Source organism: Chiloscyllium plagiosum, chromosome 7 (assembly GCF_004010195.1).
Source record: "Chiloscyllium plagiosum isolate BGI_BamShark_2017 chromosome 7, ASM401019v2, whole genome shotgun sequence".
NCBI classification, from domain to species: Eukaryota; Metazoa; Chordata; class Chondrichthyes; order Orectolobiformes; family Hemiscylliidae; genus Chiloscyllium; species Chiloscyllium plagiosum.
The window spans coordinates 19,872,886-19,895,694 of record NC_057716.1 but is presented as its reverse complement, the minus strand read 5'-3'; the positions used below and the strand labels follow the sequence as shown (position 1 = coordinate 19,895,694).

Sequence of the window (22,809 nt, the reverse complement as noted above, 5' to 3'; positions counted from 1 at the left end):
CATCTGTGATGAATCTGAGTGTGACCTCACTTGTGGAAATTTAAAATTGTTTACTGTAACAGATTTGGAAAGAGCATTGTTCTGTTGTGTATATAGTATTGTTTATTCAAATTGTATTCAAAAAATTTGCATAAATGAAATATTACTTGGTTTGAGCTTTGCTTTTTTTCTGTTTGTTTAAAGTAATCTTTAGAAGTGGAAATAATTGAGACAGACTGATTTATATAAAAAAAAGTCACCCTTCGCAACCCTATAAACATACACATTATGATGTTAATCACACATAGTTGTTTCAAATGACTGACTGCACATTCAACCCTGTGAAAAAGAACTGTGTCCCTCAAGATGATGTAATCTGGAATGACTAATTGTTTAGATGGCATGTATTTATCAAGTCAGCTTGACTCATGGGTATGAAAAGCAAAATTCCAAAGTCACTGTAGCTGATCTGAGAACAGCTGCTCCTCTGAAACCCTTTGAACTCGCAATATAAGTGAGGAATGTGGTTGTTGTGTGTTGCAACTGAACTGGGGGATTGTAACATTCTTCAAGCTCCACTTTTAGATTAGCTCCTTGGTCTTGAAAACTATTGCATTTTTTCATACTCAAAACTCTTTTCTTTCAGCCTTAGTCTGGAGGCCTGAGCATATGAACTTTCAGAAATCCAGGACAAAATGAACAGTTAATTAACAAAATCAACAGTGTTAATTAAAGAAAGCCACACATTTGTCAAAAGCAAGTTGTTGTTCGAATATTTTTGATAAGACAACCAAGAGTAATTGGGTTGATGCTGTGAATCATAGAAATGTTACAACTTAAGAGGCCATTAGGGCCATCATGTCCATACTGGCTCTCCAGTTGAGCATCATGACTTAGTACCAGTTCCTGAAGAAAAATCATATCTTTTTATTTTTCTGTGTTTTTGATTGTGAACTGAAATAGGAAAAACACTGTTTTAAAAACGAAGGATTGTGGAAGGGATTGCTGCACATTTTAAAGGCAAGCTGCCAGCACTTAATGTAAGTGCTGTTTACACTGCTTTTTGTTCAATCGGGAATAGTTTAGTTGCAGACAAACTACATCAGAGAGAGTGTACAAAATGAGAATTTGCTGGCTTCAAGTAGCTAATTGACCTGTGGAGTGGTGACCAACAGTCTCCTGTCTATCAACAACTACATGATTGGCTCCTATGTAGTTGAAAGGCTTGTGTGTATGCATGAGATACCAGAAACCATTGGAGCTCTGAAATGAAAGAAAACTTAAAGGTTGAAGAAAACCAATTTACTCTTTCACTAGTTGCTTTCAACTAATTCATAGACCTTATAATTTCTGAACAAGTTTTTCTGTTTCTCCTAGGCGAAAGTGATTAACACTTAAACAGAGAGAGTGAGATTGATGAATAGCAAGTCCTGACAAGCCAAAAGAATCATCTCAGTGAACTCTGTGGGTAGAGGTGATTGAACTGCCTTCCCAATTTTCCCCTTCACTCATAACACCAGTGTTTTGGGGTGTATGAAAACAAACTGTTGATGTGTTTGGACAAGTTGAGACAGTTGTTAAAAAGGAATGAGAGTTCTTGGGATTTATGAAGAGGGCATAAAGAACAAAGGTATTCATGTTGTGGTGAATCTTTATGAAGCATTGGTTTGACATCAATTGTAGCAATATGGCCAATCCTCCTCTCTGTCGAGGAGCACCATGCTGAAGACCTTGCCAGCTACTGACAGCAGTGTTATGTCCCTCCATTTGGTGAGTCACCGAGTTTTCCTTGTTCTGACAGTTCGAAGATTACCCTCACCTTCATTTGTAGGGAATGCCTACCCATAGTCCAGATCTTGTGGAACAGGTCCATGAACTCTGTTTAAAAGGAGTTCTTATTATATTTCAATAGCTCTGTTCTTATTTCACCATTCCCAGGTATCTTTTTGATTTTAAGCTCTTGAAGGCTGTCTTATGATCTGACTGTTTCTCCCAGGTTGACATTCAATTACCAAGGTACAGGGCAGTCATCGAACACCAAAGGAAGCACGTTACAGTTACAAACAGATAAGGGAAATGGTCTAAATACATAAAATACATTTGGTTCCTGGATGAAAACATCTGTGGAAGAGAGAGCACTACAAACATAAAATACATCTGAGGGGATTAAATGATTAAAGACTTTCCTCCTGCTTATGAATAACTCAAATTAAACCATTGTGGCTTAGGTTATCTGAAGATGTAAACAATTTCAACAGTGACATTGCCAGCAATGCTAGTAAAATGTTGTAGAAATTATCTGGAGTGATTACTAGTCAGAATCCATTCATTCTTACTCCATGCAACTTTGCATTCTGTCTTTGAAGTCTGAAATGGCTTTGGTAAGTCATATATTCTCTCAGCAGTGCATTCTGCCATTTCAGTGAACATAATGCTTTTTCTTCCCCTTCTCAGAGTGTTTTCAAGAGAGTGAACATCTGAAAGAGAGTCTGAAGTGCTGCCTTATTCATCTCTTTGGGGCTGTTGTTGCAGGAGGACAGGTGAGACAAGTGTGGAAACCAAACACACCAAAAAAGAGCTAATGTTACAATAGAAAGCCATTAATTTCATTTGGATATAATTAAAGAAATAATGATGTGAATAAATGCAAAGTACTGCTGATAAATAGAGAAAATGTTGGAAGTACTTTGGTGATTAAGCAACATCTGTATAGAGTAAAACATTTTAAGGCTGATGACTTTTGGTGAGAACTTGAAGCTGCAGCTCCCTGAGTGACAAACATGTGGAGATTGAAATAAGAAAGAAAAATCCTGTAGCAAATATAAGATGTGTAATGCAGTAGAGAGCCAGTCTGAATGTTGAAAGCAATCATTCAGATTGAATAATGTGGAGCAAATTAATAGGTGTTTGGAAATGTATGGACTACTAAATAAAAGTTAGCAAGGATTTGTTGAAGGCAGACTGAATTTGACGAACGTCTTTGAAGGAGAATGTTGATGAGAATAGTGAGGTTAATATTGTTTAGGGGGAACCATCAAAGGTGTTGAACAAATGTATGAAGTTTAGATAAACGAAATTGAAGTCCATGACATTAGAATATCAGTGACATTGTGGACAGGAAAACATTAAGAGAAAGTATTGTGAAGTGGTGAGTGGTTGTTTTTCAGACTGGAGAGAACATGAATACATACAAAGTAGGAGCAGGAATAAGAAATTAGCCCTCCTCATAAAATATTAAACCCAGCCACATGAGAAATTAGGAGACCTGCAGGAGGCTGGAAGACCACAGCAAGCCAGGAAGCATCAGGAGGTGGAGAAGTCAATGTTTCGGGTGTAACCCTTCTTCAGGACTGGGGGTGGGTATAGGGGAGCTGCAGATAAAGGGACTAGGGGGTGAAGTGGGGATAGGTGAAGACAGATAGAGGGTACCACCTGGTTGGTCAATGGGAGGAATAAATCTGGTTGGTGGAAGGAAGTTGGGGGATGGGGAGGGAGATTATTTGAAATCGGAGAACCCAGTGTTGAATCCTCCGGGATGTCGGGAGCCCAGGCGGAATATGAAGTGCTGTTCCTCTAATTTGCGGTTTGGTTCATTGTGGCAATGGAGGACGCCAAGGATGCTCATGTTGGAAAGGAAGTGAGAAAGGGAATTAAAATGGGTGGTGACTGGGAGGTCTGGTCGACCCCGCTGGCCTGGCTGAGATGCTCGGCAAACTGTTCCCTAAGTTTACATTTGGTCTCTCTGATTGAATTGGTCTCCTTGCAGGTGCTGAAATCCAATTTTTTTTGTCTCTAAACATGAGAAATTAGAGCAAAATGACTTAAAGTCCAGTCAAAGAATGGTGTTAAGGAGCATTTAAAGGAAGAAAACGAGAATGATATGAGAGGTTCAGGGTGCGAATTCTAGATGTTTGGGCCCAGGATCTGAAGGTATAGCCACCAATAGTGAAGGCATTAAGTGAAGGAAATGTTCAGTAGGCTAAAGTTCACAGTAGGACAAAGTGAGGACTGCAGATGCTGGAGATCAGAGCTGAAAATGTGTTGCTGAAAAGCGCAGCAGGTCAGGCAGCATCCAAGGAGCAGGAGAATCGACGTTTCGGGCATGAGCCCTTCTTCAGGAATCTGAAGAATGGCTCATGCCCGAAACGTCGATTCTCCTGTTCCTTGGATGCTGCCTGACCTGCTGCGCTTTTCCAGCAACACATTTTCAGCTAAAGTTCACAGTAGGTAGGCATCTCGGAGAATTGTGGAGCTGGTGATGGGAATGGGTGAGGTGATGGACTGATTTGGAAGGAAGGATGAAACTTTAAAATATTGGGTATCAGGTTTGTGATTTGGGAATACATCCAAAATTGAGTAAACGTTGGCTTCTCATCTCTACCTTCTTCAACTGGCTATAGGAAGTTTAACCCCAAGTGCCATAGGAGACCCACTTGTAATCGCTTACTAAAGTCAGTATTTTTAAATCTTGTTTGACTCTGCAATTTTAGAGGATGTCTTTCAAAACAATTAAATGAGAAAACATTTTCAAGTTAAAATACATGCCAACTTTGTATCTTAGTTCGAAAGCTATGTCACCATTTTAACACGGAGCCGAAACATAAACGTCAAGATTTGAAGGTTACACCATCGCAGTTAGCAAGTTGACCAGCCCGTTCATTTAGATGCAATCCAGCTTCAGATGTCAGCAATCACGTGATTGGGAAGCTATTTAAAAATAAAGGGAATTTGTAGAATTATATTCAGTTTGGCTGTGGATGCAACATTGATTAAGTTATTTATGAAGAGTAACATGCCATTTAATTTCAGCGGAATGCACTTCAGGCAATCTCCCCAGCTACAATGGAAGTCTTAATGAGGGTATTGGCAGACTGTGATCTGTTGGATGACAAAGACCCTGAAGATGTAAGCCATAAATTGGTGCTGACCCTGAAGTGCCTGACAGAAGTGGTTCACGTGCTGCTAACCAGCAGCTCTGATCAGCGGCAGGTAGAGATCAGCACAATCCTGGAGAATTATTTCAAGCTGCTCAATTCTGATCACACCGCATTGCTGGCCAATCGCAGATCGCGGAACTGGGAGAGCAGTTTCATTGCACTACAGATACAAATGCTGAGTGAGTATACATAGCAAAGGTAAAAACAATGACTGCAGATGCTGTAAACCAGATTCTGGATTAGTGGTGCTGGAAGACCACTAATCCAGAATACATAGCAAAGGGCCTGTTTGACTGTCTTTTGTTTATGGTAAAAACAATGACTGCAGATGCTGGAAACCAGATTCTGGATTAGTGGTGCTGGAAGACCACTAATCCAGAATACATAGCAAAGGGCCTGTTTGACTGTCTTTTGTTTATGGTAAAAACAATGACTGCAGATGCTGGAAACCAGATTCTGGATTAGTGGTGCTGGAAGACCACTAATCCAGAATACATAGCAAAGGGCCTGTTTGACTGTCTTTTGTTTATGGTAAAAACAATGACTGCAGATGCTGGAAACCAGATTCTGGATTAGTGGTGCTGGAAGACCACTAATCCAGAATACATAGCAAAGGGCCTGTTTGACTGTCTTTTGTTTATGGTAAAAACAATGACTGCAGATGCTGGAAACCAGATTCTGGATTAGTGTGATATTAGTGGATGTGCAAGTAAAACTTTGATGGATGTGGAAGGCTCCTTTAGGGCCTTGGGTAAAGGTGAGGGAGGAGGTGTGGGCACAGGTTTTACAGTTCCTGCGGTGGCAGGGGAAAGTGCCAGGATGGGAGGGTGGGTTGTAGGGGGGCATTGACCTGACCAGGTAGTCACGGAGGGAACGGTCTTTTGCTTATAGTGTGAGAGCTATTGCTGTATTACTGCATGGAAATTGGAATTTTGTATGATATGCTGTCACAACTGTTTATAAAACCCTTTTAACATGAAAGAAAGTCAGAGTTAGGTTTCAAGTATGTCTTAAAAGATGAAAGTGGGTAGAGATAGACATTTAGGGAGAGAATTCCAGACTTGGGGAAGCTGAAGCTTCAGCTGGCTGGAGAGGTACAACCATCTAGGAGGGTTATAGGATTAGAGAAGGTTTTAGAGATGGGGATGGGAGCTCCATGGAGAGATTGAAAACGCGGATACAAATTTTAAAAATGAGACCTTGTTAGACTGGGGAATTCAGAGTAGGTGAGTGAGCATAGGACTGATGGTTAAGATTGCTTTGCAATTAAAACATGGGTAAATCAGCTTACAGTTACAGCTTGTCTTCTCAAATGAAAGAGTGACATTTGTATAGTGCTAATCATAACTGTGGGTAATTTAACAATTAAGGTCATAATGGGGTAAATTACCTCAAGCAAATAATGCTGAGAAATTGGAATGTTTTTAGATAAGACCTTTTTGTACAAAACTACAAATTTCTGAATTTTCTCCCCACAGACACTATTCCAGAAATGTTAAACTGCCCTGACAGACCCGTCCTTCAGGCAATCTTCTTGAATAGCAATTGCTTTGAACATCTCACTCGACTCATACAGAACAGCAAGGTAGACTTCAACTGGCACCAGAGTGATTATTTGTCTTGGTTCGACTAACGCTGCCATTACTACTTTCTCTGCTTTTTTTATAGGCTAATGTTGAAATGGATAGAACAGAAATGAGAACTTGCTCTCTGCCTGAAAAAGTTTGTCTCACAATCAGATCATTTCAATGATTTTAAGTCTTGAGGTTCGAAGACAAGTTTGAATTCAGCAGTTAGGATAAAGATATTGTAATATTAGATCATTGTGAGCTCCCATCCCCATCTCTAAATCAACTGAAAGTCAACATAGTCCTTCCCTGCTCAGCTGTTTTGCTGAGTGCAAATAAATATTCTGAATTAAATGCTAGTTATTGCATAGTCCACCCTTCATTTTCTTCTGTCTTTTTGTTATTGCAGTAGCCACAATGACCAGCTGTGAGTGCGGACAGTTAAACTGCATGAGGTTTCTGCAAACCTTGTACCAGTGCAGACTTACTAAAATTAATATTTTCAATCAACATGTTCAGACATTTTGATTGGAGCCAGTGGGACCTGGAGCCATTGGGACTTGAACCCAAACCTTCTGGCCCAGATGTAGGCATACTACCACTGTGCCACCCTTTTCCTAACTCTTGGTTTCTGCTCTGCATTCCTTCTGCTTTGAAGTGTTTAAGATTGTAGAATAATCGTGCTTTATGATAGCACATTGGAACATCCCTTAAATATTTTTACACTTTATGAATGTTGCCTTGGTAAAATGGTGTCTGCATAGTTTATTAAGAATTTTGTATAAGACTGTGACTGGTATAATAGTTGCAAGTGACCAATAGCCATGCTGTTTTAAAACTGAAAAGACATGATTGTCATTTTGACATTATTATATTGCAGCAGCCTCTAGATGGCTTGATTGAAATAAAACCATCACTGTTAAAGCCTGGAAGTGAGCTAGTTACGCAGGAATTTACCTTGAGGCTGTGATCATTGACTTTTTCAATCTGTTTTGTTGGCGGACTGAAAAGATTGATTATGTGAGCTTTTTTGATTGACCTTGTTAAACAGGCTTATTTGTTGTAGTCAAATTCTTTGAGTGTCATAGAATTGAATGACAGGGCTGTTGTGGTGCAGTGGAGGCCTGTATTCAAGTCCCACCTGCACACAGTGGTGTGCCTTATAATCTCTGAGCGGATTGATTCGAAAATATGGAGTTAAATGGTAAATGCATTTGAAACGACTGGATAGTTGACCTATCTGGAACAGGCTGATTAGGTGTATCTTTTTCAAGACTGTGATATGTAGGAGAAATTAATCTCAGCAATTGTAACACAAAAATGGGACTGACATTAGTATTTTAAAACTTTGCTTATGTTTTGAATTGTACAATAGCCTCTTTATAACAGCCTATTTAGATGTTGGAGAGAGGAATCTGAAGCTTTCAATTATTAAGCTAAAATGCAGTCAGAAATTAACATTCAGGACTATATTTCTGGTATTTTGCTGAGGTATATTGACAATCCTGTGATCAATGTTGTCCTTCTGTGTAAAGTAGCTCCTCCTTCACAATGTGTATCAGTATGAGAAACTTTGGATGAACAAATAGATTTGTCCATTTTGTGCATCACACTGACCAGCTTAGATTCTAACCCTGAATCTCCATGCTGAATGTGCTTTTTAAATGTACAGGAGTACTTTTACATAACTGCTGCAGCATGTTGTGCAAGTGATTTAAGAATAATGATGAGCCAGCACCATCAATCAAGGATATACATTCAAGCTTTAGGTACTGCTGGGTTATCCATATTATGTATAATTTCAGTGTCTTGTCCATATTAATGTTGTAAGCCTTTAAAAAGGTTTAGTAAAAAAAAAGTTTTTTACAATATGATTTATTGATGAATTAGTATTGTAAATTCACAGCGATGTAGTTTTTGAAGAGTTCTAATGGAACATTTGCAAAAGCTATACTGTTGTTGCTTCCTTTGATAATCCAAGAATGTAAATGAGAAAAGTTGAGCAGACCTTTCCTCTGCTTCTCTGTCTATCTCTCATTCACAGCCTTTTCTGCCCCTTCTTCCCAGTTTTTTTTCTCCCCTCATCCTCTCTTCTTTAGCTCTCTCCTTCTCTGTCCTGTACTTTCCTTCTGGTTGGTCACCTTTCTCTCCAACCTCTCTTAGTGTCCCTTTTCCTCCCCCTACCTGTCTAGTCTGTGTGCCCCCCCCCCCCACTTCCTGTAAGACTGAAATAGGAGAGTGCTGGATTAGTCAGTGGTAGGAATTGAGAGTTAGTGCTTTCCCTTTTGACGTAACCAGCAGAGTCATGAAAAGAAATAACAGTAATATGCTTTTCTGGGACAGTATAATAAAGGAACAATGTGCAGAGTTATAAGTTATTGCCTAAACTGAAAGATTGATGTGTGAGATTTTAAAAAGTGATTTTGTATATTTAAATGCAAAATGAAAACTACTCCACAAAGGAAGCTTCATTAACAATTTTGGCATGAATCCTAGTCTTTTTCTCAGTTCAGCCATAATGCAACTTTTACATCTTTCAATTATTGTGAATCTGAGATTAAAAATAAAGAATCTCACTTGTGATGACAAGTTACTATGGTTCCTTAACAAGTGCGTGAGACACCCATAAGCATAAGGTGCTTTATTCCTCTGCTTGTCACAGTTGGATCTCAAGTTATTTTACAGCTTCAAAGCTGTATTTTGTTGAATTACCATGAACTCCTGAAAGGCAATAATCTGTCAAGTTGCAGTGGTTCCCGCTTTTAAGTTACTGGGTGCTAAGGTCACAGAAGCTGCTGTTTTGTGAATTCAGTTACCAACTTTGGTGGTATAAACATCAGGCTATGTGTGGTGCAGTGTATTTCATTGGTATAATGCTATAACACAATACATTGGTTCTCATCAGCAGCTTTAATGCATAAAGAAGTTCACAACTGGTACTATGGTAATTATGCAAACATCTTCCATCACAGCAGTTGAGTTGCAGGAGAATTGAGTAGAATACATTGACCTTGTACCTGTTTTATTAGTGAATGTTGAACAGTAAAATGGTCTGGTGACCATTTTGATTCAATTACATGATTGCATATAAAGGTTTTGCAAGTTTTATTGTATTTTATAGTATCTTTAGAGAGTTACTGCAAAATCCTATAATTTGTGATTTTCAGTTGTGTGAGCCATTAATCTGGTCAACCAGACAAAAGGGAGATTCAGACCTGGGTTGGAAAATAAATCAGTGGAAAACTATAAACTATTTCAAATGTAATTTTTTAATTTCCTGGACTAATATGGATGAATCCCTGATCTGTGTTGATCTTCTGACTGGTTGAGGTGAACTATAAAGTTTTGCTGTTTGTGACTAGCTAGCTTTAATTTCATCCTGTGTAAACATCTAACAGTTGAATGTAACCCTCTGATTTGATATTAGAATCACCCAGCAATGGAGAATGTCTTTGAGATTTTCATGTTTGCCTGTGGCCTGCATGTAATTAAGACTGTGTTCTTGAATGAGCTGGGACAGTTATATCAGGCTAAAGTATCCAGACAAAAGATTTTTTAAAAAGCAGTGACATAACTCTTCTTGGAATTTTTCTGTCTTTGTGGGCCTCTCCAGCTCCCATGTTACATGGGAAGGCAGAACGCTTCACTTGCAAAGTCAGACCAACCACCTCAATGCATTTTCTCTCTCATCACTTTTCTGTGGACGTATTTTTCTGCTTGCCTTTCTTTCCAGCCAAGACCTGTGTATGATAGTGGTGCTTTTCATCCACATGCTACAACATGACCATGACTTTTATATAAATTCTCAGCTCTGTTTGTCTCCTGCTGGTGTTGGCATGTTAATTATTAATCTTCAATACCTCGTGCAGCCTTCATTCTTCATATGTGAATGTCAGCAGCCTGTTCAACCAACTTCATTCTTCTTTGTATGTGTTCTTTATACCTAGGTCATTGGATATTAATTGAGAGTGGTTTTCCAGCGAACTTGTTTTTAGTCACCAATGCTTCCCCACCTGCACATCCCAAAACACTGGTGCTTGTACAAAGATTCTGTTACCTCAGACTTAGTGGCGCATTACAAGTTGAAGTTACTTAGCCATATAGGACTTTCTGTTCAGGGGAGAACCTACAATGGAAGGAGAAGGCAAAATATGCTGTCTTTTAGGAGCTTACTCTGAAAAAGCAGGTGAGCCTGACATGCCTGGAAATGGGGCCCATTCCAATGGAGAATGCTCATTGCTTACTGCATATTGTTGGGTGCTGCCTCAAGAATGTTGCTGCTGTGTAGTGTGTGAATTTCTGAATTCAGCCTACGTTTACAGCCATATCAATTAATTTGTTTTAATCAACAATGGCAGGATCGTGATTTAGTATCAGGGTCTGAAGTAAAGAAAACAATTATCTAACTTTTTTCATTGCTGAATGTCTTTGTTGAGTTGGCTAAGTTTAGTTCAGTAAACTAATAGCAACTTGCTTTATGCTGGCTTAACCAAAGTTTTTCTTTCAATAACCATGCCCCAACTGTATTAATTCTACTTGTTGCGCACCTTTCATGCTTGTGTTGTGTTCATTTAACAGCTATTTGTAAGTTGTAAAGCAGCAGACAAGAATGAGAAAGATCTTGCCAACAAATTACTGACAGAAATGAATGTGAACCAGGTATTAACTGAATTCTTCTTTCAGCTGTAAATCACCAGCATTGGGACAGCCATGTCAGTATGTGCCTCAAGACAGCCAGCCTATTGACCAGCAAATAATCATGGGCCAGTGATCACTGGAATGCAGCTATTAATCAAGCAAGTGAAACCGTTGGTGACCATTAATAGCACAAACTATGGAGTGTGTTGTATTCTCTCTCCTATTTCCAACCCATTGTGATTTTAATTAGATGGTGAAAAAACAGTTGACATTATGAAAGCAATGAATAATATCTTTTGAGAATCATCACCAGTTGTTCTGTCCAGTAAGAGCTAGCTAGTAAGTGTTGACACCTAACTAGGCAAAACCTGGTGGAGTCAGAATTCTACACATAGTTTTTTCTTAGCATTTGACTTCTCAATCAGTAAATACTGAATTAGGCTGTCCCACAGCATTTAACATTAAGACCTTTAAAGGTAGCAGAAATGAGAAATATACACCCCATCAGTTTGGTCTAAATTCAAAAGGATTCTATTTAACCTCATATCTTACCCAGTCCCCCAACAAAATATATTTTTAGAACTGTTTTCTCATATTACTGCATCTCTCACCGTTAGGATTACTTCCTAATGGAGACAGCAAATCAAAATCTAATTTGCTCCAGTTGACTGAGTTGCATTTGAAGTGTTTAAATCAGCAGAGATTTTCCTGCCACATAAACTTGCATTATTTTTGTGCAATGTGCGTTGTGTTTGCTGGGAATCGGATGGAGATTCTCCCAAATATGCTTTGAAAACAAGATCAGAAATAAACTGTCATCTACACCAAGGTTCATTTGGAAGTCCAGTCCGAAAGTGCTTAAATGCACTGACTTGGCAATCACTAATTTAGTTGAACAAGTTAGTTACAATGGCATTAAAAACTAAAAACTGAAAGCACTGGAAATTCGTAGGTCAGATAGAATCTGTAGAGCAAGAAACTAAATTACGGTTCCAGTTCATTAACCATTTATCAGAACTGGAAGGTGCTGGTGATGAAGAGCCATTTGGTACTGCAGCAAGGAATGCAAAATCAAAGGCAACAGGGGATGCAGTCGTTAAATGGCATAGGGGATTATGGGGCAAAAATGTGTGGCTGTGGGACTCATCTTTTCTTTAAGTCTCACTATGTTGTGAACACTTTTAAAGGAAGTGGTATGGCAAAGTCTGGAAATTTGGAATAGGTTACCATTATTGTAGGTGGTCACTGGAGTAGCAGACTGAAAGAGAATCAGTAAAAGATTGTCTGCTCCAAGTATAAGACTATGAAGGCATTTTGGGCATGGGCTTTGGTTCCCTGACAAACCATTCAATGTTGCTGAATTCTGCTTGAGCAATAAAAGGGTTGTTAATCAAAACTGCTCTGTGTTCAGCATGAATAAACCAAAAAAATGCTTTCAAAACCTACTTCAAATAATTCTTTTATACGTCCATAAAGGAATGAGAGCCATGAAGGTCATTTGTTTAAATCAAACTTGAATTAGATGCCCAACTTATTTGTAAATTATCTATTGTTACACACTTAGTTCCCAGGTTGTTATCACTATTACAAGAGGCTGCCATTATATCCTCAAAATTTCAAAAATGATTAAGCACATAGGAGCAGGAGGAGGCCATTCAGTCTCTCAAGTCATCCCTGTAATCTGTAAGATCATGGCTGATCTGCCTCAGGCCTAAACTCCTCTTTCATGCCAGCTCTTCTGAGCCATCTACTTGTTGATATTTCAAAAATCTGTCTACCTCCTCTTTTAGTGCTTTCAGTGATCTAGCCTCTGGTGCACTCTCAAGTAGAGAATTCCCAATATTTACTACTTCTGATAGACGATATTTCTTCACATCTCAGGTTTGAATGTGTATCCTTTCATTCTGTAATTGCGTTCCCTAGTTCAAGAATCCCCTTTAATGGAAACATCTTCTACCCTGTTTAAGCTACTTTAAAATATTTTATCTTTCAGTAAAATCACCCGATATTCTTCTGAACCCTCACAAATAAAGACCTAACCCGTTTAACTGGTTTTGATAAATCAACCCCTTCATCCCAGCAGTCAGCCTAGTGAAATTCTTTTGAACTACTTCCAGTGCCAATGTCTGTTTTTTGAAATATGGGGACCAAAACTGTACACAGTTATCCAGGTATGGCTCACCCACATCAACAATCGTAGCTTCTAATAAGACTGCCTATTCTTCGACTCCAATCCCTAAGGTCATAATTCCATTTTGCTTCTTAATTATCTGTTACACCTGTATGATAACTTTTTGTGTTTCTAGCACAAGAACACCCAAATCCCTGTATACTGCACTTTTTTGGAGTCTCTTTCCATTTAAATAATAGTCTGTATTTTGATTCTTCCAAACAAGGTGCATGTCCTCACATTTTCCTACATCAAACTCCATCTGGCAAGTTTTTGCCCATTTACAGAACCTTTGAGCCACCGTGCAGATTTTTTTTATGCCCTCCCACCTATTTTCGCAGCGTCATTATACTTTGTCCCATCCTCTAAGTCATCAATGTAGATGGTACTTAATTGTGCCTTAGGATTGATCTTGTGACACTCAACAAGTTACATCTTTCCAACTTGAAAAAGTGTGAATGATCCCAATTCTGTTTTCTATTGTTAACCAATCCTCAATTCTTTCTAATGTATTATCCTCAATATAATGAGTTCTGGGATTCTTGTGAAATAACAGTTAATGTACCACACTGAATGCCTTCTGGAAATCCAAACGCAATACATCAGCTGGTTCTCCTCAATCAACACTCTTGGTGATAGCCACAAAGAATACTACAAAGTTTGTCAAGCACCATTTCACTTTTACACAACTGTGTTGACTCTGTTTGATTGCATCAACATTTTCTAAATGTTCTGCCATTTCTTCCTTAATAGTGGATTCAAGCATTTTCCCAATTACAGATGTTAGGCTAACAGGTCTGTAGTTTCCTGTCTTGTGCCTCTCTTCCTCCTTGGATAATTAATCAAATAATTGTGACTGTCTCCTTAAACAGTATTCACATAACTCTTTCCCATCTCAAATATCTTGCAGTATTCAAAGCTTGGACAGTAGCTTATCAATTCTTAATCAAATTTCCTTGAGCAGCCAACACTTGCTGCAGATGGAGTTACTGTAGATCACATGAGCGCTCATCAGCTCCCACAAACTACTACTGCGACATATTTCCTCCCTAGCCATCTCTTCTATTTAACTAATTTGGATCTTCAATATTTTAAAAGTGAATTTCCTAACTCACTCTTCAACTTTAATAATTTCTCCTTACTTGAACTTGGCCAATCAAACAAGCGATCGAAGAAATACCCACCAATTGCCTACCCATTTTGCTGTGATGTAACTCTTTGTCAGGTAGAAACAAGCTGAAAAGGTTCGTTGCTTTTGCCTTTCATCTCCCACCCTCATCGCCCTTCTCTTGTAGGTCCTCCTCTCCTAGTCTGCTTCACTGTAATGTTGACTTGCTACAAACTCCTCCCAGTCTCCAGTTTAGATTTGATGTTTTGGCACTCCCTCTTGTAAACTTCCCCAAATATTTATTCTGTGTTAGCAAAGTGAACTTTGTCAGTGCTTTAATATTTTTTAAATGATGTAATAAAGGTAAATTTGAAACTTTTCCAAAAAGCTGACTTGACAAGATGCAATTACATTATACAAAGACATAGAATATAAACATCTTAAAATGGCCAAGTGAGTCTGTTTAACATTTTCCTGATTTCATAGAATGATGCAGCACAGAAGAAGGCAATGCAATCTATTAAAAGAGCAATACATTTAGCTCCCCACTGATTCTACAGCAATTTACAAAATTTTCCTTTTTGAAACATGTATCCTGTTTCCTTCTGAAAATTGTTATCAAAGCTGCTTTACAACTCTGTCATGCAGTATATTTCAGATTATCATAACTCTTCAAAAGGGGAAAAAAGGTCTCCTATTCCTGCTGCTTTTCTGATTCCCGGCCCTTCATTTTTTTCAGATAACTGAGATGCCTCAATGCTAGTATATTCTTGTAAAATCCCTCTGCATCGTTTCAAGGTTTTTAGATTAGATTAGATTACTTACAGTGTGGAAACAGGCCCTTTGGCCCAACAAGTCCACACCGACCCGCCGAAGCGCAACCCACCCATACCCCTACCTTTACCCCTTACCTAACACTATGGGCAATTTAGCACGGCCAATTCACCTGGCCTGCACATATTTGGACTGTGGGAGGAAACCGGAGCACCCGGAGGAAACCCACACAGACACGGGGAGAATGTGCAAACTCCACACAGTGAGTCGCCTGAGGCGGGAATTGAACCCGGATCTCTGGCGCTGTGAGGCAGCAGTGCTAACCACTGTGCCACCGTGCCGCCCACAAAAGGGTGGGGCCCCAAATTGAACTCCAGATGTCTAACCAGTAACTTATAAAAGATTTAGCCTAATTTTCCAATGTTAAATGGTGGTGCTATTTAACTGGTGGACATCATGTATAATTATGTATTTTTGTTAGGCAGTGACAAATAAGGCTGTCTCTGTCTAGTGACATTCCACAGGAGTTTAATGCCCAGTTAGCCTTTTGTTTGGGTGGTATCAGTTGAGCAAAGAATGTTAGCCTGAAAGTGGGTTCCTGTTTTAACTCAAATACTGCTGTGGGCATTTAGCATTTGCCTTTGTTTTTTTTTGCATAGCCCACTATTTTGTGATGTGAAATGAAACCCAAATGTAACAACTCCAGACAGGCTTCCCAGTGTGCAGTTGTGAAATTATTCTTTCAAACTCAAACGCATATTAAGGCAGTAAAGACTTTTGGTCGGAATGTGCCTCTTCAATGTGGGCCCCCAAGTGTTCAAATACTAGTAGAAAGCTGGAACTCGGCACAGGATTCGTGGTTTGTTTTGCAAAAGGATGACATCATGTCTCCTATTGCCTGAGAATATGTTCTGGACATCAAAAACAGACATGAGTCATTTTTTCCCCTCCTATTCTCTCTTTGTAGCAGTCAGTCTGTTGCATTCCCTTATCAAAAATGACCAATGCTATTTTCCCCTTAAAACGTATCTAAAAGGCTCTCCTTGTAATGGTTTGCACCCAGTCTGCCCAATTGTGGGCTGATGCAGTTTTATACATGTTTAATCTCTGTCATTGTTACTTTATTCCTTTTAATCCCATACAAATTAAAAAAAGAAAATGCATCTGCAAACCAAAAAAAAACTGTGGGTCAACAGTCACTGCATTGATATTGTTGTTCCACATATTTGCCATTTAATTTTTATAGTCTTTGTCTGTTAGTTATTTGACATACAGAGGTGGTAATGTGTACCATCTACAAGCTGTACTGCAGAAATCCACCAAGGCTCTGCCAACAGCACTTTGCAAATCTCTATAGTGCAGAAGAACAAAGGCAGCAAATGTAAGGGAAAACAACCACCTGGAAGCTCTCTTAAAGTCTCTCATTATCCTGACTTGGATTTATTTTGAGCTCTCAACATTGTTACTGGCTCCAAACCGTGGAACTCACTTCCTAACGGAACTAAAATTGTCCTTGCACCATGTGGATTGCAGTGTTCAAAAAGGCAGCTCAGGACTACCACCTCTATTAAGGATGGGCAACAAATGTTGGCCCAGCCAGAAACATAAACATCCTGTGAAAGAGTAAATTAAGTAACAGTTCTTGGACATTTAACTGACGTTTGAGTAGCAGAATTATTAGCTTATTCAGAATTGCAAATCTATTTTAACTTAGGAGTTCAATTTCAATTGATTTCATGTGCTGCATAAAGAGACCTTCTTGCATCTTTAGGAAATGCCTATGGTAATTCCTGCAAACTTACAACTCTAAACAAAAAGGGATATGCTGGGGTTGGAAGAATGAAAGTGTAAACCCATTTATAAATTCTGATTGAGATTTTGTTACTTGGAGGGCACTGTCTCTTTGTCAATTCAGGCTTTTAGTCATTTTTAGACTCAACTTTTCCAATGCTGTCTTGGCTGACCTCCTATCTTCTAACTCCATGTACTAGAATTCATCCAAAAGCATGGATGCCCATATCCCAATTTGCAACAATTCCTGTTTACCCATCACTGCTCAAGCCCCCCCCCCCACCACAAAGTCAGTGTTTGAAGACTAACACCGACTCTGCCAGCAGTGTCCAATTTTAAAACTTTCATCCACATATTTAAATTCCTTTGTGCCTGTTCCTCAATATCTCTCTAATTTTCTCCTGTCCAATAAGCTGCTTCCCCAAACTATAACTTAGCCTACTTGTGCATCAATTTCTTTTTAGCAGTTCTACTTTCACCAGCTATGCTCTGCACTTTGTATGAAAGCAAATTACTGCGGATGCTGGAATCTGAAACCAAAAGAGAAAATGCTGGAAAATCTCAGCAGGTCTGACAGCATCTGCAAGGAGAGTAAAGAGCTGACGTTTTGAGTCTAACTGATCCTTTGACAAAGGGTCAGTTAGACTCGAAACATCAGCTCTTTACTCTCCTTGCAGATGCTGCTGGACCTGCTGAGATTTTCCAGCATTTTCTGTTTTGGTCTCTGCACTTTGGAGTTCCCTTCTTAAGCCCACTTGTTCCTTCTCCCTTTCAAAGTTAGTTCCCAGACAAACTTTGTTTCTCCCTTCTTTTTGATGTCTGATGCTTTTTGATCATGCCTCTAAAGCATCTTAGTGTTTTTGTACATTGAAGGCACTAGATAAAGATACACTATCTTTGTTTAAAAGTACACCATTGTCAAACAAAAGATCTAAGAACTTCAATCTTTTCCACTCTGTTTCACATCTAAAATGGATGTTTTGGTAGCACCTGTTCAGTATTTAATCATTTATAATGTAGGTTATAGGAAAGGCAAAGCCCCTGAGTTAGTTCTTGAAAATTAATGTGCAAGCTGGCATGTGGTGTTTGATACTGGCATGGCATTTCCAAGCACACTTTCCTTTTATCTCACAGGGTTTACCTTTGATTTCTCGCACTGTGGTGATGGGTGGATAATTGTGTGATCAGTGATGCTGAATGTTGTTTGGTGCACAGGCAGATTTGTATGTTGTCCTGCTGCTTATTGTTAGTGTTACCCGCACAGTACAGTGACCTGGTCTGGTGAGGAGGTGCAGCAACCACCTGAAAGTTACTGGGTGTTCTGCTGATCACTTACTTCTGAGGATTGCACAAACACTTAAGGTACCAAAAGTAAAGCCACATTACTGTATTTCTTGTGTTTACCAAATTCTACCATGTGCTAGTTTCAGATAATCTGGTGAATAGTTGATTTGTTCTGAACTAGAAGGTTTCAAAGATCAACAGAAGGCTATGCTGGACTAGCTGAGTTGAAATTACAGTGGCTCTGTACCCTAGGTCAGAGAAGAAATAATTGGGCTTCTCATTAAACCATGTCAGCCTAACAAAAGCCCAAAGTCATATGACAGCAGGTTCTAGTCCAGCAGGTTTATCTGAATTCACAAAATTTCGGAGTGCTACTCCTTCATTGGGTGAAGTGATGAAGACTTCTCCTGACAAAGGAGCAGCACTCCGAAATCTTGTGATTTCAAATAAACGCATTGGATTATAGCCTGGTGTTGTGTGACTTCTAACCTTGTCCACCACAGTCCAACACTGGCACCTCCACATCATAACAAGAGGCCTGTTAAGATGTTGAATCAACTCAGAAGTCAAGATCAGACAATCCTGGGTGGCCAGCAGCCGTGTATCTGAGGTTGATGGCACAGATATTTTTAGGGTATATAATCTGAGCCAATCAACCTCTCGTATATATTGTTGCTCATGATACCCTTTCAGTATCCTAGAATATGAAGACGATAACTAGGTGGTGACCGGAATCTTAAAATGAGGATTTCACAAAATGAGATTCCTTTTTATTTCAGTGATCTAGAAACAGGATAAAGCCATCCAACCCAAGAGCCTGTTCTGCCATTTGATTGAATTATGGCTGATCTGTGTTTAATTCCATTTACCTGCCCTCTAATTTGGATTTCCCTTCAGAAGGCCTAATCTTTTGTCACCAGTGCACTCTCTTACAAAGTATAGCTGTTTTCTTGGCAAATTTATGGATTGTAACTTATGTTGTGTAAGTGTTTCTGCTGTCCTCAGAAATGTTTTACTTAATTTTGGATAAACTTGTACATTACCAACTAAAAGTGCAGCTTTCAGAGTGAAATATTTTTTTCGGATTAACTTTGCCTCATTAAGTAGCCTCATTTAATTATGTGATGGCATGCCTGTGATGTTAACTCTAGCTGCTGCATGTGGAAGCAAAGCAATTGGAAACAAAAGAATCAACTGTATCCTGATGTAACTGTAAAGATGTGTATTTTTCCTCACTAGCCTTCGTTACAAAGCTGACCAACACCACCTTATGTGAATAATGGGAGCGGGTGTGGCATGCCGCATAATGTTCTTGCTACAGGAGATTGTTGGAGGCTTGTCTTGTATGGTTATGGGTATTGTCAAGACTTGTCATTCCTACTAGCTTTCTAAGCATTTGTCACTTCACCTCGTTAAATTTATTTTAGCACAGCATCTATAACCAATTCAAGTGTGGCAATAAATCTTGCCCCTCTAAAATGTGTTAAGTATAATACTGTTAAACTGGTGGCAGAAAAGAAAAATACCAAAGTTTTGCTCTCCAGTCTACCCAAGATTGTGTTGCAATGTCCTATTGGACTTCTTCTGAACATCACATAAGGATCTATTTCAGTGATTCAATAATTGAGAAATCTGGCACAATATGGGCTTTGTTGCTTTTCATATTATGCAAGTGGACTTTGCTTTAAGCAGGAGGATTTGAACTAACAATAGTAATGTCAATCCAGAACTATTACTGCCAGAGGTTTAATATATTTGTGTGCTAAATGAAAATGAGGTTACATTTTTAGCCCATGCCAAACAATTATGTGCTTTCACACTGAAAAGATGTATAGGCCAAGAATTAAGCACTAGATTGGTAACATTTGAAACTGACATAGCTACATTTTTTTTTTGAATTACAAAAACTCGAGGTAGGTTTCTTTTGTCACCAATTCCATTTAATGTTTAGTAACCCACTTTCGGATCATTTGATTCCCACTGCTATTAATAGTGTTTTAAAACTGAAATTTGCAGCTGCTGTTCCCTCGGAATGACCCCAATTGTCATAATATTACAGTTCTTAAATGTTAGTTAAATGCCAAGTCTTGATATGTTGGTTTTTCATCTTTATATTCCAATTTTGAGAACAGAGAGCTGGTGAATGAGTATTCCTGCCCTGGTCAGTATTCTTGCTAGTTGCATCTTAATAGTCTAATTGATGTTCCAGGTGTTTCAGGGTCGCCTGGATAGTCTAGCTGTAGCGACGATTCAAGCTTTGACTGCAGTGATGCACAAATCCCCAGCTGCTAAGGTAAGCTTAGTTCATAATCTTGTAAAAAATGAAAACAGAACTATATCTCCAATTTGAATGACTTGAGTTTAAAGTACTTTTTACCCTCTTCCCAAACAACGCATTCCATTTTTCTCAGAATAGTACCGCTCGTTGTTTACACATTGGGACTAGGAAGGGAAGTGACAATTGTGGAATGATGAAAGACCTTCTGCCCACCAGAATTATGCTGCCTCTTTGAATGTTATACAAAGTTTCTTTGGCTGTCGCAGCCTTCTCATGAAAAGTTAGCTGAGATATGGAAGTCAATGCTGCAAGCTTCCAGCCTGCTGCTTCATTGTAGGGAGTTTTGCACTGATTACTGACCCACTAATTTCCAGATTTTCTTCAAAGGGCTCCTTAAAGTGAGGAAACTATTTTTCAAAGATGCTTAATACCGTAAAATGTATTTTAATGACTTTGCATTGAATTTTCCCACATTCCTTTTAAAATTGTGAAACCAGGAGGTGTTCAAAGAGCGTATTGGCTACACGCAACTGTATGAAGTTCTGAAGACTCTTGGCCAGCCATCACGAGATCTATTGAAGGAGCTGATGAACATGGTGAGGCTCAGTATTTCAGTTTGAACACTCAGGGTTTTGCGCAATCTGAAGCTGACTTGACATGTTTCTTTCATTAGTGTCAAGAGTTGGAATCTGAGGATTCATATCAGCAGAAATCCTGTAACTTCCATGTTTTTACAGTTTATTGTAATATTCATCTTGGTTAATAAGTTGTTTAATTCTTTATAGTTTTGTGCTCTCTTTTGCTCATGACTGTAATTTTGGCAATGTTTACAAATGGATTTTAATGTAACACAATCAGTTTCTTTCTTGGTCTTTTCTCTATCGGTTTAATTGTTTTTCTCAGGTACTGTCTTCTAGATCTTGCTTTTTTTTTAAAAACAACTTGTATCTTTGTTGAGGCCTATGTTCTCCATCAGTCCTTGCCTTTTGCACACGTCCCAACTTTTTCTCCTTGCTCTGTTGGCTGGCTAGGCTGAAAACTCTGGAATTCCCTCCTTAAAACCTCATCATTACTCTCACACTCACTTTCGCTGTCTATACACATGTAGGTACAGGTGAAAAACAGATCTTGGAGATTTACAGAGGATCATTCAGGAGGCTGAGGGGGTAATTGAGAGGAGTTACTGGGAGTTGATCACTCCTAAGGCTCAGGACAAGGATAGATGGGTTACAGTTAGGGGGAGGAAAGGGGACAGACAGACAGTGCAGAGATCCCCTGTGGACATTCCCCTCAGCAATAAGTATACCGTTTTGGATACTGCTGGGGGGGGGATGACCTCCTAGAGGAAAGCCATAGCAGTCAGTTCTCTGGCACTGAGCCTGACACTGTGGCAAAGAAGGGAAGGGGGCAGAATTGAAAAGTACTCGTGGTAAGGGACTCTATAGTTAGGGGAATCGACAGGAGATTTTGTGGTCAGGATCGGGATTCCCGGAATGTATGTTGCCTCCCTGGTGCCAGGGTCCGGGACGTCTCTGATCGGGTGTATAAGGTTCTAAAAGGGGAGGGCGAACAGCCAGAAATCGTGTTACATGTTGGCACTAATGATATAGCCAGGAAAAGGATCGAGGATATAAAAAGTGATTTCGGGGAGTTAGGATGGAAGCTGCAAAGCGGGACGAACAGTTCTGTAGTTTACTACCGGTGCCACGAGATAGCGAGGCGAGGAACAGGGAGCGGGCGCAGCTTAACACGTGGCTGCGTAGCTGGTGTAGGAGGGAGGGCTGCAGATATGTAGATAATTGGGATGCCTTCTGGGGAAGGTGGGACCTGTACATGAAGGACGGGTTGCATCTGAACTGGAAGGGGACCAATGTCCTGGGTGGAAGGTTTGCTCGAGTAGTTCGAGAGGGTTTAAACTAGTATGGAAGGGGGGGTGGGAACCTGAGCTGTATACCGGAGGTGAGAGTTGATGCAGATGAGACAATAGCAAGAGGTAAACCAGCTAGTGGGAAGGATTTTCCTGGGAAGGAACCAAGGGATCAGTTAAAGTGTGTTTGCTTTAACGCAAGGAGTATCAGGAATAAAAGTGATGAACTTAGAGCATGGATCAGTACCTGGTGCTATGATGTTGTGGCCATAACAGAGACATGGGTTTCTCAGGGGCAGGAATGGTTGCTGGATGTTCCAAGGTTTAGAGCATTTAAAAAGAATAGGGAGGGGGGAAAAAGAGGAAGGGGTGTAGCACTACTAATCAGAGAAGGTATCACAGCTACAGAAGCTTC

General features: G+C 39.5%; 1 protein-coding gene across 1 annotated transcript in view; it reads left to right on the top strand.

The window, feature by feature from the left end:
• Positions 1 to 22,809, top strand: part of nbeal1 (neurobeachin-like 1) — a 229,200-nt gene that overhangs the window by 113,690 nt on the left and 92,701 nt on the right. Inside the window, exons 8-13 of the mRNA XM_043694473.1 lie at positions 2,434 to 2,519; positions 4,789 to 5,095; positions 6,395 to 6,501; positions 11,063 to 11,143; positions 20,459 to 20,542; positions 21,025 to 21,123. Of these exons, the coding sequence (XP_043550408.1) occupies positions 2,434 to 2,519; positions 4,789 to 5,095; positions 6,395 to 6,501; positions 11,063 to 11,143; positions 20,459 to 20,542; positions 21,025 to 21,123 (764 nt within the window). The remainder of the gene's footprint in view (positions 1 to 2,433; positions 2,520 to 4,788; positions 5,096 to 6,394; positions 6,502 to 11,062; positions 11,144 to 20,458; positions 20,543 to 21,024; positions 21,124 to 22,809) is intronic.